The sequence below is a fragment of the Camellia sinensis genome, chromosome 13, assembly GCF_055761805.1.
Source record: "Camellia sinensis isolate YWXY chromosome 13, ASM5576180v1, whole genome shotgun sequence".
Taxonomy (NCBI): Eukaryota; Viridiplantae; Streptophyta; class Magnoliopsida; order Ericales; family Theaceae; genus Camellia; species Camellia sinensis.
The window spans coordinates 96,983,470-96,998,937 of record NC_138973.1 but is presented as its reverse complement, the minus strand read 5'-3'; the positions used below and the strand labels follow the sequence as shown (position 1 = coordinate 96,998,937).

The window sequence follows — 15,468 nt, the reverse complement described above, 5'->3', positions numbered from 1 at the left end:
AAAAATTGTCATTAGCCAGGTCCAAAATTTTCAAGTAATGCTACATGATATTCATGCAAAGGGAATGTTCCTGAGTGAATATTTCCAAGCAACTACTTTGATAGAGAAGCTGTCTACTGGCTAAAAAAATTTCAAGAACCCCTTGAAGCACAAGCGAAAGGAGATCATAGTCGAAGAGCTCGTTGTCTAGCTCCGAATTGAAGAGGATAACAAGAAGAAAATGGGGAGTACCCTCACTGTCAAGGCCAATGTGGTTGAGCATGGCCAAGCTTTAGGGGTTAAAAAGAAGCAACCTGTGAACAAGGGCTCGAAGTTGGAGCCTAGAGGTGGTGCCTCGAAGAGGCCGGTCTACAAGCAGCAAGAATTTACTTATAAGTTTTTTGGTAAGTGCTTCAATTGTGGAAGCGATGGAGATAGGGCTACTGACCACCACAAGCCAAATAAGCAATTCAAGAACAAGGTTCGTGCTCACATAGCAGAAATGGAGGGTCTTTCCCAAGATGTAGATGATATGCATATTTTCATTGTTGTCACTAAAGTAGGTGGGATCTAATATGAGGGAATGGTAGGTGGACACTAGTGCTGCTCGCCACATTTGTGCAGAGAAGCGATTGTTTACAAGCTTTGAGCCAATTACAAATAGCGAGAAGTTCTTCATGGGAAATTTTGCAACCTCGACCATCAAGGGAAATGGAAAGGTGGTCCTAAAGAAGAATTTAGGAAAGGGGCGAACTCTGAATGATGTCATGTTTGTGCAAGACATTCGCAAGAACACAGTCTTGGTGTCCCTCTTAAGTAAGCATGGTTTCTGCATGGTTTTTAAATTCGATAACATCGTCTTGACCAAGAGTGGAGTTTATGTGGGTAAGGGGTATTTGTAGGGTGGTATGTTTAAGTTAAATATAATGACAATTATCCCAAATATTAATGAGAATGCTTTATCTTTTGCTTATATGCTTGAGTCATCTAGTATATGGCATCATAGATTAGGTCATGTGAATTTTGACTCTTTGTGTAGATTAATCAAGTTAGATCACATACCATCTTTCAAGATTAATCAAAATCACAAGTGTGAAACTTGTGTATAAGCTAGTTGACTAGGATTCTGTTTCATCCGATTGAAAAAAGTTTCAAGCCTTTAGATTTAGTGCGTAATGTTGTGTGTGACTTAGAGTTCATACAAATCCGAGGTGGCGATAAGTATTTTATTACTTTTGTCTATGATTGCACTAAATATTGTTATGTGTATTTGCTTAAAAGTAATGATGATGCTATTGATAAATTTATTCCTTATAAGAATGAAGTTAAGAATCAATTAACCCAAAAGATTAAGGCATTGAGAAGCGATCATGGTGGTGAGTATGAATCGCCGTTTATTGAGACTTGTACTGAAAACGAGATTATCTACCAAACCACAATGCCTTTCTCCCATCGATCAGGAAATGATTGTAGACAGCCCATTTTTGACCGACCTTAAGACTCAGACGTCACCGATTGAGCGCTTGGTGATGTTGCATAATGTGCTCGTTCAGAAGTTTCAGAGTCGCGGCCGTGAGCCCTGCCTCCGGACTTCCGAACCCTCTTCTGTGCCTTGCCTCGGTTTGCAAACCAAGCTCGATTTTTGCTGTTTCTTTTTCTGAGGGGAGGGAGAGGTCCCGTAGACCATCTCTCAGTGGCCGTGGGCTACATTTTGTGGCCGCAGGCCATTTTGCCCATTTCGGGGTCCGGTTCCCGGTTTTCGGAGCCGTCAGGCCGTGTGCCTCGGTTCGGGACCGCCTAACCATCTCCGTTTGTTCTGATTTTTGGCATACTTCCTTTCTACTCTCTTTTGAGGGACACCGGGGTCTGAGAAACCCACTTCGTGGCCGAATGCCATTTTCAGTGCTTAACAGCCCATTTTCGGGACCTCGAACTGCGCGTTTTGGCCCCCGAACATTCGTTTTGCAACGGTTTTCGTTCATTTTTGGCAGGTACCTCTGTTTTATCACTGGGAAGGTCACTGAAGGGTGGGAGGCCAGTAATTATTGCAGCAACCAGTTATATACCATCCGACGCCCTCCGATGCCCGTTTTTCACACTTCCGGGCTAATGTTGAACACCTTGGGCCCACTTTCTTGAACTTTGAACCACATACTTGTGATATACACACATGGGAGGACCCTAAAAGTTGGTGGCCGGCCAGTAATGTTTCCTGACCCTTTTGAACCCCTCCTTCCGAGCCAATGTTGAACACCTTGGATCCACTTTCTTGAACTTTGAACCACATACTTGTGATGTACACACGTGGGAGGACCCTAAAAGTTGGTGGCCGGCCACTAATGTTTCTTGACCCTTTTGAACCCCTCCTTCCGAGCCAATGTTGAACACCCTTGAGCCACTTTCTTGGACTTTTAACCACAGGGTTGTGTTGAGGACACATGGGAGGACACCATTATGTGGTGGCCGGCCACTAAACCAACTTGACCCTTTTGACCCCTAGCCGGCCGGCTAGGGGGTGTGGCCGGCCGGCCACCTGCAACCAAAATACATGGCCGGCCATGATCCTCACACTGTTCACTTTACAGCTGTATGGCTTTATCCCCCAGAAAATATCTATATCCGGGGGATATTTTGTGGGGGAAAGCTTACCTCCTTTTTCCCCCACCTTTTGCCCCTCTTTTTGGTCCATATAACCAAGAGCCAACACTTGTATCAGGGGTTAGAGAAATTGCCTTCAAACATATACATTCAAACCTCCCTCTATCTCTCTCATTTCCTCAAAAATATCCAAGCTCTATACTTCATTCCTTCATCACCACCAAGCACCACCACCACCACCCCATTTCCAGCAACAAGGAGGGCTTCTCAAAGGCTAAAGGTGCTACAACTTGGTCCAAGAAGCAACCAAAGATTGGTCTACAAGGGTGAGTTGCTATTTCACCATTTTTGGGCTTATTTTTGCAACTTTTCTTAACCATATATGCTTTTTGCTTTGAGTTCCGGCCATAAATGAAAGTGGCCTTTTTTTGAGTTCATTTTCACTTTTTCTTAAGGGCTCAACCCTGTTTGAGCCCCCCACATTACACTTGCTTCAATACCCTTCTTAAATACTGTTTTCTTGCATGGTTTTTTTAGCTTGTGTGTGATCTGTTTTGGAGTTTTTATAGTTCTGTAAATAGGCTTATTTTGACCCCCTCTTCAACATTGAAGAAGGGATAAACACTGTTTGGGACCTCCATGCTATACTTTCCTTTATACTCCCTTTTTGGTCCCATTTTTGCATGCTTTGGCAGCCTATTGTGCTTTGGTTTTGGGCCATTTTACAGCACTTAAAATAGTCTCATTTTGGTCCATTCTTCATGTTTCATTTAGGGCCTTTCATGGTTTGGGACCTCCATATGCCACTTCATGTTATATCTCTCTTTTGGTCCCCATTCTTGCATGTTTTGTTAGCCTATCATGCTTTTGTTTTTGGCCATTTTACAGTTCTGAAAATAGTCTTATTTTGGCCCATTCTTCATGTTTCATTAAGGGTCTTTGGCCGTTTGTGGAATATTTTGTATACTTTGTGTTATAGCCTCTTTGAGCCTCATTTTGCATTGCATTTCTAGCATGTTTTTATACTGTTTTGGAGTTTTTACAGTTCTGTAAATAGTCATATTTTTGGTCCCTCTTCAATGTTGTAGAAGGGAATTTTTTAGTTTGGGCTTTGCATATACCACTTGCCTCTTTGGCCACCTTTTGGCCCTTTTTCTTGCATGGGAGTGCAGCCATACCTGTGTTTGTTTTTGGGGTTTTTACAGTTCTGGAAAACATCATATTTTGGGCCCCTCTTCAACTTTGTTAAAGGGCCCTAACCTGTTTGAGGACAGCAGCTATGAGTTGCTTCATAATCTCATGTTTAGGGCCATTTTTGCATGCCATCGTTGCCCTATCTTTGCTTGCTGTTTGGCCATGTTTTGAACTGGAAAAATTCTTATCTTGGGATTGCCTTGCTTCTGTATTTTCATTGCATGTCCATATTGTGCATGTTTGGTATAGCTATAGGCCATTTCGGATGCCAAAATTCATATTTCGGGAGAGATTCCATGCATCGGGTGTGTTTTCGCCTCATTTCGGGGCTGTTTTCCCCCACATTTCATTGCTGAAAATCCATTAACATATTTTCATGTCATTTCCATGTCATTTGCATTGCGTATGCCATTGCCTCGGTTTGCGTGCCCGTGTGCACGCATTTCGAGGCACTTCATTTTCATTCACCGGCATCCTATGTGAGTGTGGCTGAGGCTCTCTCATGTTGGTATAAGTCCATATCATATTTTCATGTCATTTTCATTGCGTATGCCATTGCCTCGGTTTGCGTGCTCGTGTGCACGCATTTCGAGGCATCTCATTTTCACAGCATAGTGCATACTAAGTTGTATCTTAGATCGCATTCATGCATTTCCTCGGTTTGCGTGCCCATATGCACGCATTTCGAGGCATGTCATTCCATAGCATTGCGTATGTTAGGATTGTATCTTAGTTGCATTTAATGCATGTCATGCATATTGCATCGTGCTCAGGATAGGAGTTAGCCCGGGCACGGGAAACGAGGTGCATTTCGTACTCCGAGTGTGTGTCTCAATTCCCTAGTCACCGACACTCCGGATCATCCATGATGGAGTTAGGTTCTTGTTGTGTTTATACGTGCATTCATTCTATATTGAGTTATGCAATTCGACTCCTCGGCCATCATGCCTCGATATGCGTGATTGGTGGCACGAGGATCGAGGCATACATATATTTGTGAAAATACATTGCTATGCCCCTTTCCTGCTCTCTGTTGCAGCAAAATGAAGAATCAGCAACTTTTCGGGACTTGGCACGCGTTTCAAGAAAAACTGCTAAACAGAGGCTAATTGGGGCATCCCGGTGGATTTCCGCGCAAAGCAGCCTAAATATACATCATTCATCAGAAGCAAGGCAGTCCCTGGCTTGCACGCCAGTTTTACAGTTTTCTTAGTTGATTTGTTAATTAATTACGAATTTGTATATTATTCGGACTGTAATATTTGGACTGTAATATTCTTTTATTTGGGACTGTATTATTTATTCGGACCCTCTGCGCGAGGGCACAACTGTAATAAGTGTGCGTGTGTGTGTTGTATGCCTTCCAACCCCACGTCTTTCTCCCTTTTATTTACCTGCTTATGATGGTTATATTAGGGCATATTTCAATTAGCATACAGTATGATAGCATGTTTGCATTCATTCATCTGTTTTGCATGCACCGGGCTCGGCGCATCATACTAACTGCATTGTATTTTCAATTCCAAATTGAATATATGTTAGCTGTAGCATTCCATATGCCATGTTTAGCATAGCCGAGCCTGCCATAGTTTGCATTTTTGCATGTGTTGCATTATGCATTTCTGTATCCTTAGGATCATGCATGATTTCTAATGTAGTTTCTGTTTTGGCTTGGAGTACTCGGTGAGTTTTTATGCTTTAGCATCCTTGCATGCGTGTGAGTGACTGCCATGAATAGCATGCTTACCATGAGACTATTTGCTTATGTGATATAACTGTCTGAATGCCTGTGGGTGAAGGTTGGGTTACTTAAATTGGAATAAATCATCAAATGTTTTAAGCCTACTTGCGGGTGGCAAACCATTTTCAAAAAGCGAACATGAAATGTTTTGTTCCAATTCAGGTGATCCAGTCTATACTTGTATGCTGTGCGCATCATATAGTATCCTAGGCTAATAACCGGAATAAGAACATACAATGTTTTCAAAACTAGATATCATGGTTAGTAGAGGCCGGCCTATGACCGGGCGAGCGGAGGTGCTCACGAAGTGACCTTCCCCAATCGTACCCAAGTTCCCGAGCCGAGGCAACTTTGGTGATGACGGACACGTGGCCTTTGGCAACGAGTCAGGGTTTCCTAAATTTTCCAAAATAAAATATTTAGGTGGCGACTCTGTATCTGGCAAAGCAGTCCATGTTTGGCACTTCTTTCAAAAATCTGTTTTCTCAAAACGATTTGCCGGATTTGGACTCTTTGGTTCAGATTTAGAACCGTGACTACAAATTGAGTCCGAGCTGTAGCGAGGTCCCCCCCGCGGGCTTGTTACAATGATAAATGTAATATTGATTAGTTCTGGACTACCACAAAACATGTGCGGGGAACAATTTTCTCCGCGAATTATGTTCTGAATAAGGTTCCTCGAAAAAAAAAAAGACAAGACCCCATATGAATTATGGAAAGGCCATAGGCCTCCATATAATTTCTTATGAATGTGGGGGTGTCTTGCAAAAAGTGGCGATACCTACACCTAAGCGGGTTAGGATTGTTGGTATTTTTTTCATAATAATACTAGAAAAATATAAAAAATAAATTACATAGAAATGACAAAACATTTTTTTTTATTTTAATTAAAGAATGAAATACAAAATAATAGATTACATCATGGAACATATTACAAGACGGACTTACATAGACATACAAAACAATATAAAAGAAATAATTTAAATCTAAAAGTTTGAAGAACAAAAGATAAGAAATGGAAATTGAATCCTTTGTGATACCACAGTTTCCCTAAACGCTTCCCGATGGGTGTTGAAGGTACGCCGGCATCTAGCTCCCAAGATACGATGATCGATACCAGCTCATGTAGAAGCACCTTCTGAATAGTGTCGGCAAACTTGACAACGGCAGCACACTCTCTCTCTAACAAGAGCAAAAAAAAAGGCTAGCAAAAAGAAGATAGGAAAATTTTCTTTGGTATAAAGATCATCTCCAATTTTATAATCTCAAAACACCATCTTATTTTCCATCACTAAAAAACCTCTCTAAAAACAACGTATTAAGTTGAAGGGGAAAGGCCTCTATTTATACTTGTAGGGGAGAGCCTTCTTTAGAAGGTTAACATCAATAGGCTCTCTATTTATACTTGTAGGGAAGGCTAACATTAATAGGGTCATCAAATTTCCATTAAGCAAGGCCATAAATTCTAGCCATTAGGGCTAGAGCTGCAAAGGTTCAAAATTCCAAGAACAATGTATAAATCAGAATGTATATATAATGCATTTCAAGAATTAAACCATATATACAGCGACCCGTGGTTGACTGTTGTAGTTTATATCTTGTTTTTCCACCCTTGTTTTCCTTATATTTGAGCTTCGGTATGTGTTGAGCAAGTTTGGAACAGGTTGGTTGTGAGTTTGTGCAAGTGGTTGCTGCCCAGGTTTTTGCCTCTTCGCTCGAGCGAGGCTTCTTGCGCTCGAGCGAGCCTTGGGTATTTATCTCTTCGCTTGAGCGAGATTTCTTGCGCTCGAGCGAGCCTTGTTTGGTGTGTCTCTTCGCTCGAGCGAGCATTTTTGCGCTCGAGCGTGCGTCTACATCTCTTTTAGGCCTGAAGAGTGGCATTCTTCGCTCGAGCGAGCTTTCTCATGCTCATGCAAGCTCTGTAGTCCTTCGCTCGAGCGAGCATTTTTGCGCTCGAGCGTGCATCTGCATTGGTGGGTTGTAGACCTGAAGTCCTACTTTGTTCGCTCAAGCGAAGCTTCTTGCGCTCGAGCGAGGTTCGTTCGTTGTGTCTGGTTGCTCGAGCATTCGCATTTATCAGATTTCAGCAGCAGGAATTTTACCCCTCTTTCATTATCTTCTTCCTCCAAAACCCTAGATCCGAGTCTCTCTCCCTCTCTCACTCCTTCTCTCTAAAAATACTCCATGTTCTAAAGCTTTCCTACCCTTCATCCTTTACAAAAAGGCTAGAGTTTGGCGTGGGCTTTCTTTTGATCCAAGAAAATATGAGTTTGGAGCATCTTGTGGTTTTTCTCATCTTCTTCTTTGAGCTTCTACTTTGAGGTAGGGATTTCTTGAGTTATATATGTATAGGTTATGTATTGTTGTTGTTGATTTAAAAGTTTCCTTGAAGGATTAGTGGCAATTTTGATTTTTGTGATCTAAAAATTAGAGTTTCCAAAATGGGTTTAATCTCAAATCATTTTATTAAATTCCTAGTGGCTTGTTTAGTCATTCAACTTAAGAGGATGATTTTATGGGGTTTCTTTACAGGGATGGGTATGTTTGATTTTTGGTAAAAACCCTAGAAATTTAGGGATTTTTGGAGAATTTGGAAGATGTTCATAAAATATTTTCTTCTTTCTTTGAATAGAGGTTGATTGAGTATAAATTCCATAATGTGTTTGCAAGAATGGTAATCTTTTATATATAATGAGATGGAGAAATTGTTTTTGAAAATTTTCATATGTGGACCTTAATGAGACTATGTTGCTATGACTTGTGAAATGAGGGAATTATGGTACGAATGGATGGTTTATTGTTGAGTTGTGAAAGACAATGAAGGAAAGAAATGGGAAATTGTGAATGTGGCATTCTCGTAGAGATTTTGAACATGAAGAAATGTTATAAATTATGGAAACTATTGCATTACAAACCATTTCATTTATTATTGTGCATTGTGGTTCTAAATCGAAGGAATTTGCATTCATGACAGAAAAGGATTTGTATGAGAAATATGGTAATGTGAATGGGGTAAATACGTGGTAAGTCCGGATAGGGGGTGTAGATGAACTTTGATAAGTTGGACTGAGTGTCCATGGTGAAAGACCAGAAAACCGCACGGATAGGTGTCGAGCCTTCCGGTTCGCACCGGTAAAAATGACAGTTTGGTAGTGCTTGTTGGGCCTACTTGCAGACACCAGCCTAGGGATTACCAGTGTGGTATTTAACGCCCCTATTGAATTAATATTGGAAGTTTGAAATTGATGAAATCACATGATAGCATTGAGAACATGGTGATTTTGGAACAATGTTTTCAAATGAATATTTTTCCTCATTGATTAACCTTGGCATAGCATTGCATTTACATTTACTTTTGTGTTGAGGAAAAAGTATAACCATATATACTTTGTGACACTTCTCTACTGGGCTTTATGCTCACCCCTATGGGATTTGGTGTAGGTAAAGATGTTGTGATCCCGCCGAGCTAAGGGTGTGGATGTATTTTGGTGAAGAGTAGTCTTGCTCTTATTTTGTCGTGATATTTTTGTAAGCCAAGGGCTAATATGTTTGGGTCCGAGAGACCATTTTATGTAACTGGGCTACTGCCTTAGAAGATGTAAGCCCTTAAGGGCATTTTATTGTTTTGAGATTAGATGCCTCACATGCTATAGATTCAAGTGATTCATTTATCGTTGAATATATATTCGCATGTGAACTTTTGTATAAACTCTCTCATTTTCTATGTAAAGATGGATGGTTCATTGTCATGGCTTAGTGGATGTTAATTAATGTGGGTTGATCATGTTGGTTTATTTTCGGGGCGATACAACTTGGTATCAAAGCAACCGGGTTTGAATACTTGGGGCTCGCAGGAAGTGATCGTTATACCACAATGGGTTCATTTCGCATGACTAGGAAATGTTTTGCCTTTGTGATTATGTGACAGCATGTTTATGTGGTTATGTGGGTATGGGATTAGACTTTTGGGATGTTATTTGCGCCTGTTAGGTTCCTTGAGGTCTTAATAGAAGGGTTCCTGATCAATACTCATTCTACTAAGAATTCTTGGTTTTTCATGGGATGAATCTCATCACTAAAGGATAATTCGTATGTGTTTATGTGACTACGTGCTTATGTGGAGTGAATTAAATTGTTTATGTGGTAGGATACGTGTAATTGCTTTAGTCTAACGTGCGAGGCGAGCTGTGAGCACATTTGGAATTGTGTGCTAAGTTTGTCTCTTTTGTTTCTCAATTAGGATGTCTGAAAGGATCCGAACATGAGGTGGTAGGGGTAGAAGGCGTGGTAGGGGACACCGGGGTGTACACGAAGTACCGGTCCATGAAGTACCAGTGCAAGAAGAAGATGTAGGCCAAGCTAACATGGCCGAACAATGGGGCAAGCGGAGGTACCAGGGCAAGCCTGCCAAGCCGCAATGGGGGCTCTAGCCCAGGAGATGGCTGGGGCATTGAGGTAATCTATGAACATTTTGAGGGTGGAGACCCAAGCAAGGGAGAATGTAGCAGAGACTAGAGCTAGCTTCCTCACGACGGAGTTTCTAAGGGCCAAGCCGGATGAATTACATGGCGGCCCGATCCAAAGAAGGCGGACGTATGGTTGGAACAAACCGTGAAGACCTTTGATATGCTCCATATAGATGATGGCGAGTTGAGGGTGACCCTTGCTAGTTATTACCTCAAAGGTGACGCCGGCCAATGGTGGAAGTATGCAAAGGGCCGGATAGCACCAACATGGGAGGCATTTGTGATGGCCTTCCAAGTCAAGCAACTAAACATGTCCGTGGCCGAATTTGAAGCGGCCTTTTCTAGTTTGTCCCGGTTTGCACCGGAATTGGTAGCGACAGAGGAGCGTCGTTGCTTTGACTTCAAGCAAAGGCTGAGGACGAAGATTCTGTTCAAGGTTGCCAGGAATATGATCCGAGAGTATGATCGCCTTGTGGAGGCGGCTGCACATGTAGAGATTATTGTGGAGGCCGAGGAGGAGAGACTTTGGATTTCGAGGTCTAGAGGTCAAGGGTCTCAGGGGGACTTTAGGCCTAACAAGAAGGGCAGGAGCACTTTTTCATCCCAATCCCAGCCGCAGCAGTCTAGATCCACTTTCCCCTTACTTAGTGCGGGTTCGGGGAAGAGTGCACTGAGTGGGTTTTCTTGCTTCAAATGTGGCCAATCGGGTCACAAGGCCTTTGCATGTCTGCAGAAAGAAGGAGGACAGCAGATGTTGCCACCCCCACTATCTAACCGATCTCAGAGTCAGTCTCAGGATAGGAGCCAGGGGCCTACTTGCTTCTAGTGTGGTCAGTCGGGGCACATGAAGAGAGCATGCCCACAGTTGGGAGGCGCATCTGGCGCTTCAGGGTCTAGGCAGACACAGAGCCACCAGCAGGCTCACTCAGCACAGGCTTCACGAGTTCATCAGGGAGCCACTTCGGCTCAGTCAGTACAGCAGGCCTACACTCCGAGGGAGGAGCAGGGGATTGATCAGAGGCCATAGGGGCGTGTGTATGCTGTCACCGTGCCAGAGCAGTTGTCGGGATCCTCAGTTGTGAGGGGTGTGTGCAATTCTCTGGCCGGTGTGTTGATAGATACGGGTGTGTCTCATTCATTCATATCTGTTGCATTCGCATCTGCAATGGGGTTAGAAGTGGCACAGCTAGCGTCTTCACTTAGAGTAGAGTCACCAGTTGGGGGTACAGTTGACTTAGACCGGGGGTGTCGTGATTGTGAGATAGAGGTTGTCGGGCATAGACTCCTGTTTGCTTTTGTGTTGCTAGACATGTCCAGTTTTGATGTCATTCTAGGCATGGATTGGTTGACTTCATATCGGGCAATGATTGATTGTTTTCGTCGGAGGGTCACAGTGTGCACCTCAAGTGGAGATTGTTTTTACTTTCTGGGGGACAAGAGTGATCGGGTCCTGTCGCCGGTATTTGATCCTAGTGGTAGAGATGAGCTTAGCGGTTTTCTAGCTACACTCTTGGATAGTGAGAGTGTCAGGATTCGAGTTGAGTTGCCAAGGGTGGTGTGTGAATACCCAGAAGTGTTTCCCAAGGACTTTACTAGTTTGCCACCCCACCGGGAGGTTGAGTTCACCATCGACTTAGTGCCTGGAACGACACCAATTTCCATGGCGCCGTATAAATTTGCACCTGCGGAGTTGCATGAGTTGAAGACTCAACTCCAAGAGCTTTTAGACAAGAGCTTCAGTCGCCCTAGTACGTCACCTTGGGGAGCGCCGACTCTCTTTGCAAAGAAGAAGGATGGGTTGTTGCTGTTGTGTATCGATTACCGCAAGTTGAACTGAGTTACTGTTAAGGAGAGATACCCTTTGCCTAGAATAGATGACTTATTTGACCAACTTAGAGGGTCTTGTTGCTTCTCCAAAATAGACTTGAGATCGGGGTACCATCAGTTGAGAGTTCGGGAGGAGGACATCCAGAAAACGGCCTTTCGTACGCGTTATGGCCACTATGAGTTCCTCGTAATGCCTTTTGGGTTAACTAATGCGCCGGCTTCTTTTTATGGATTTGATGAATCGGATATTTAGCGAGTACTTGGGCCGTTTTGTGGTCGTCTTTGTGGACGACATTCTAATTTATTCGACTTCCGAGGAAGAACATGAGGCTCACTTGAGGGTAGTGCTTGGCTTGCTTAGGGAGCACCAATTGTATGCCAAATTTGAGAAGTGTGAGTTTTGGCTCACCGAGGTGAAGTTTTTGGGCCACGTCGTGTCAGGAGAGGGAGTAACAGTAGATTCCTCGAAAATAGATTCCGTACAAGATTGGAAGCAACCTAAAAATATTTTTGAGATCTGGACTTTCTTGGGATTGGCGGGGTTCTATCGGCGTTTCATGAGGGATTTCTCTAGACTAGCCGCGCCTTTGACTAGATTGACTAGAAAGGGGTTAAGTTTGTGTGGAGTGAAGCTTGCGAAAAGTTCTTTCAAGAGCTAAAAACTAGACTGACCACGACACCGGCATTGATCATTCCGGAGAGGGGTTTGGGTTACACCGTCTTTTGTGATGCGTCTCGGGATGGGCTTGGTTGCATTTTGATGCAAGAGGGAAAGGTTGTGGCCTACGGTTCGTGGCAATTGAAAACTCATGAGAAGAATTACCCTACCCACGACTTAGAGTTAGCCGCAGTAGTGTTTGCCTTGAAAATTTGGAGGCATTACTTGTATGGTGAGAAGTTCAAAGTTTTCTCTAACCACAAGAGCTTGAAATATTTTTTTCCCGAAAAGGATTTGAATTTGCATCAACGGAGGTGGATGGAGTTTTTAGAATACTATGATTTTGAGTTACACTATCATCCGGGGAAGGCCAATGTAGTGGCCGACGCCTTAAGTCGAAAAACTGTGAATAGCTTGGCAAGTGTGGCCATTTGGGAGTGGGCTATGTTGGGTGAAGTCGGAGAATTTAAATTGCAATTGGGTGAGTCTGAAGAGGGTGCAACTTTGTTCACCTTGAGTGCTCAACCTACCTTGATTAGCAAAGTTGTAGAAGCACAATGGGGAGACCAGGAAATAGAGTTAATTCGTGATAGAATCTCCAACGGGAAGGAAGAGAAGGGTTTGAAAATTCACTCAGATCAGAGTGTACGTTACCTAGACCGTTTATTTGTGCCTGAATCTTGTAGAGAAGAAGTGCTTCAGGAGTTCCACCACTCACGCCTTGCGGTACATCCGAGAGGCACCAAAATGTATCGTGACCTTAGCCGTCAGTTTTGGTGGAGGGGTACGAAGTGGGATGACGCATCCTTTGTGTCCAAATGCCTTACTTGTCAACAAGTGAAGGCCGAACACCAAAGACCTGCGGGTTTGTTACAACCCTTACCTATAGCTGAGTGGAAGTGGCAACACGTAACCATGGACTTCGTAGTTGGGCTTCTTAGAACGCACCGGGGCAATGATGCCATTTGGGTAATTGTTGACCGATTGACTAAGTCCACACACTTCATTCCTATGCGTACTACCGACTCAATTGAGCACTTGGCAGAATTGTATGTTAGAGAAATAGTTCGGCTTCATGGGGTTCCAGTAACAATCGTGTCGGATAGGGATCCTCGCTTTACAGCCCGGTTGTGGCAAAGCCTTCAAGAGGCGTTGGGAACCAAATTAACGTTTAGCACAGCTTATCACCCTCAAACCGATGGGCAGTCGGAGCGCACCATTCAAATTTTGGAGGATATGCTTAGAGCTTGTATCCTACATTTCAAGGGGTCTTGGGAGAGGCACTTACCGTTGATTGAATTTGCCTACAATAACAGTCATCAAGCTAGTATAAAGATGGCACCGTTTGAGGCCTTGCATGGCCACCCTTGTAGATCACCGGTTTGTTGGGCCGAGGTGGGGGATGCACCGTTGTTGGGTTTTGAGATTGTTAGGGAGACAACCGAGAAAGTTGCTCTTATTCGGAAGAGATTAGCCACGGCTCAAAGTCGACAGAAAAGTTACGCCGATAAAAGGAGACGACCCTTATCCTTTGAAGTAGGTGATCATGTGTTCCTCAAAATCTCACCTAGGTGGGGTTCGATGCAGTTTGGCAAAAGTGGGAAGTTTTCTTCGAGGTTCATCCGGCCTTTCGAGATATTGGAAAGGGTCGGGGAAGTGGCATATCGGTTAGCTTTACCGCCACAACTTTCGGGGGTTGATAACATATTCCATGTGTCAATGCTTAGGAAGTACGAGCCTGACCCTTCTCACGTGTTGGATTGGGTTGATTTGGAGGTAGATGAAGATGTCTCCTACGAAGAGAGACCGGTTCAAATTCTAGACACCCGGGAGCAAGTGTTACGGGGTAAAACCATACCGTTAGTGAAGGTGTGGTGGAAACACCATGGGATTGAGGAAGCGACCTGGGAACGGGAGGCAGAGGTCCGCTCCAAGTATCCAGATTTATTTGAACGTGCCTAATTGATTTATTTTGAGTGAAATGTCCCTTAGTGATGAGGGGAGAACGTTAAATTATTGATCACTTGTTGTTGTGTATATTGTGAAACTGAGCATGAACTTTTGGAAGAATGATATTTTGTTGTAAATGTTTCACCTCATATCTTTGACTTGAACAAATGTTGTTAAAATGATTATGGTTGTGAAGGCACTTTTGTTTGTTGGTTTGTCTAAATTTCGGGGATGAAATTCTTTAAGGGGGAAGGTTATAGCGACCCGTGGTTGACTGTTGTAGTTTATATCTTGTTTTTCCACCCTTGTTTTCCATATATTTGAGCTTTGGTATGTGTTGAGCGAGTTTGGAACAGGTTGGTTGTGAGTTTGTGTAAGTGGTTGCTGCCCAGGTTTATGCCTCTTCGCTCTAGCGAGGCTTCTTGCGCTCGAGCGAGCCTTAGGTATTTATCTCTTCACTTGAGCAAGATTTCTTGCGCTCGAGCGAGCCTTATTTGGTGTGTTTCTTCGCTCGAGCGAGCATTTTTACGCTCGAGCGTGCGTCTGCGTCTCTTTTAGACCTGAAGAGTGGCATTCTTCGCTCGAGCGAGCTTTCTCTCACTCGAGCGAGCTCTGTAGTCCTTCGCTTGAGCGACCATTTTTACGCTCGAGCGTGCGTCTGCATTGGTGGGTTGTAGACCTAAAGTCCTTCTTTGTTCGCTCGAGCGAGCTTCGCATACATCGGATTTCAGCAACGGGAATTTTACCCCTTTTTCATTATCTTCTTCCTCAAAAACCCTAGATCCGACCCTCTCTCCCTCTCTCACTCCTTCTCTCTAAAAATACTCCATGCTCAAAGGCTTTCCTACCCTTCCTCCAAAACCCTAGATCCGACCCTTCCACAGATTGGTGTCGACCCTTGCAGCCAACCAAGAAGAGAAGGTGTCGACACCAAAATGCAGTGAACAAATTCAGGACAAAGGTCGACCCTTCCCAACTTTGGTGTCGACCCTTATGGCAAACAAAAGAGAAGGTGTCGACACCACCAAGATCGGTGTCGACCCCAGAACATGATT

General features: G+C 43.6%; 2 protein-coding genes across 2 annotated transcripts; both read left to right on the top strand.

The window, feature by feature from the left end:
- Positions 1–220: 220 nt before the first annotated feature.
- LOC145805578 (uncharacterized) lies at positions 221–881 on the top strand. Its single transcript, XM_082900743.1, has 2 exons — positions 221–460; positions 570–881. Exons 1-2 carry the CDS (start codon positions 221–223, stop codon positions 879–881), a joined length of 552 nt encoding a protein of 183 aa, XP_082756869.1.
- A 10,262-nt stretch (positions 882–11,143) lies between these two features.
- LOC145805577 (uncharacterized) lies at positions 11,144–11,815 on the top strand. Its single transcript, XM_082900742.1, has 2 exons — positions 11,144–11,201; positions 11,313–11,815. Exons 1-2 carry the CDS (start codon positions 11,144–11,146, stop codon positions 11,813–11,815), a joined length of 561 nt encoding a protein of 186 aa, XP_082756868.1.
- Positions 11,816–15,468: the final 3,653 nt, after the last annotated feature.

Bases quoted from the DNA above. Each gene is read 5' to 3' on its own strand.
- LOC145805578 (XM_082900743.1), top strand. From the start codon at position 221: ATGGGGAGTACCCTCACTGTCAAGGCCAATGTGGTTGAGCATGGCCAA. The intron at 461-569 runs GTTCGTGCTCAC...AGGGAATGGTAG, and splicing joins ATAAGCAATTCAAGAACAAG to GTGGACACTAGTGCTGCTCG.
- LOC145805577 (XM_082900742.1), top strand. From the start codon at position 11,144: ATGGGGTTAGAAGTGGCACAGCTAGCGTCTTCACTTAGAGTAGAGTCA. The intron at 11,202-11,312 runs GTACAGTTGACT...ATGTCATTCTAG, and splicing joins AGTAGAGTCACCAGTTGGGG to GCATGGATTGGTTGACTTCA.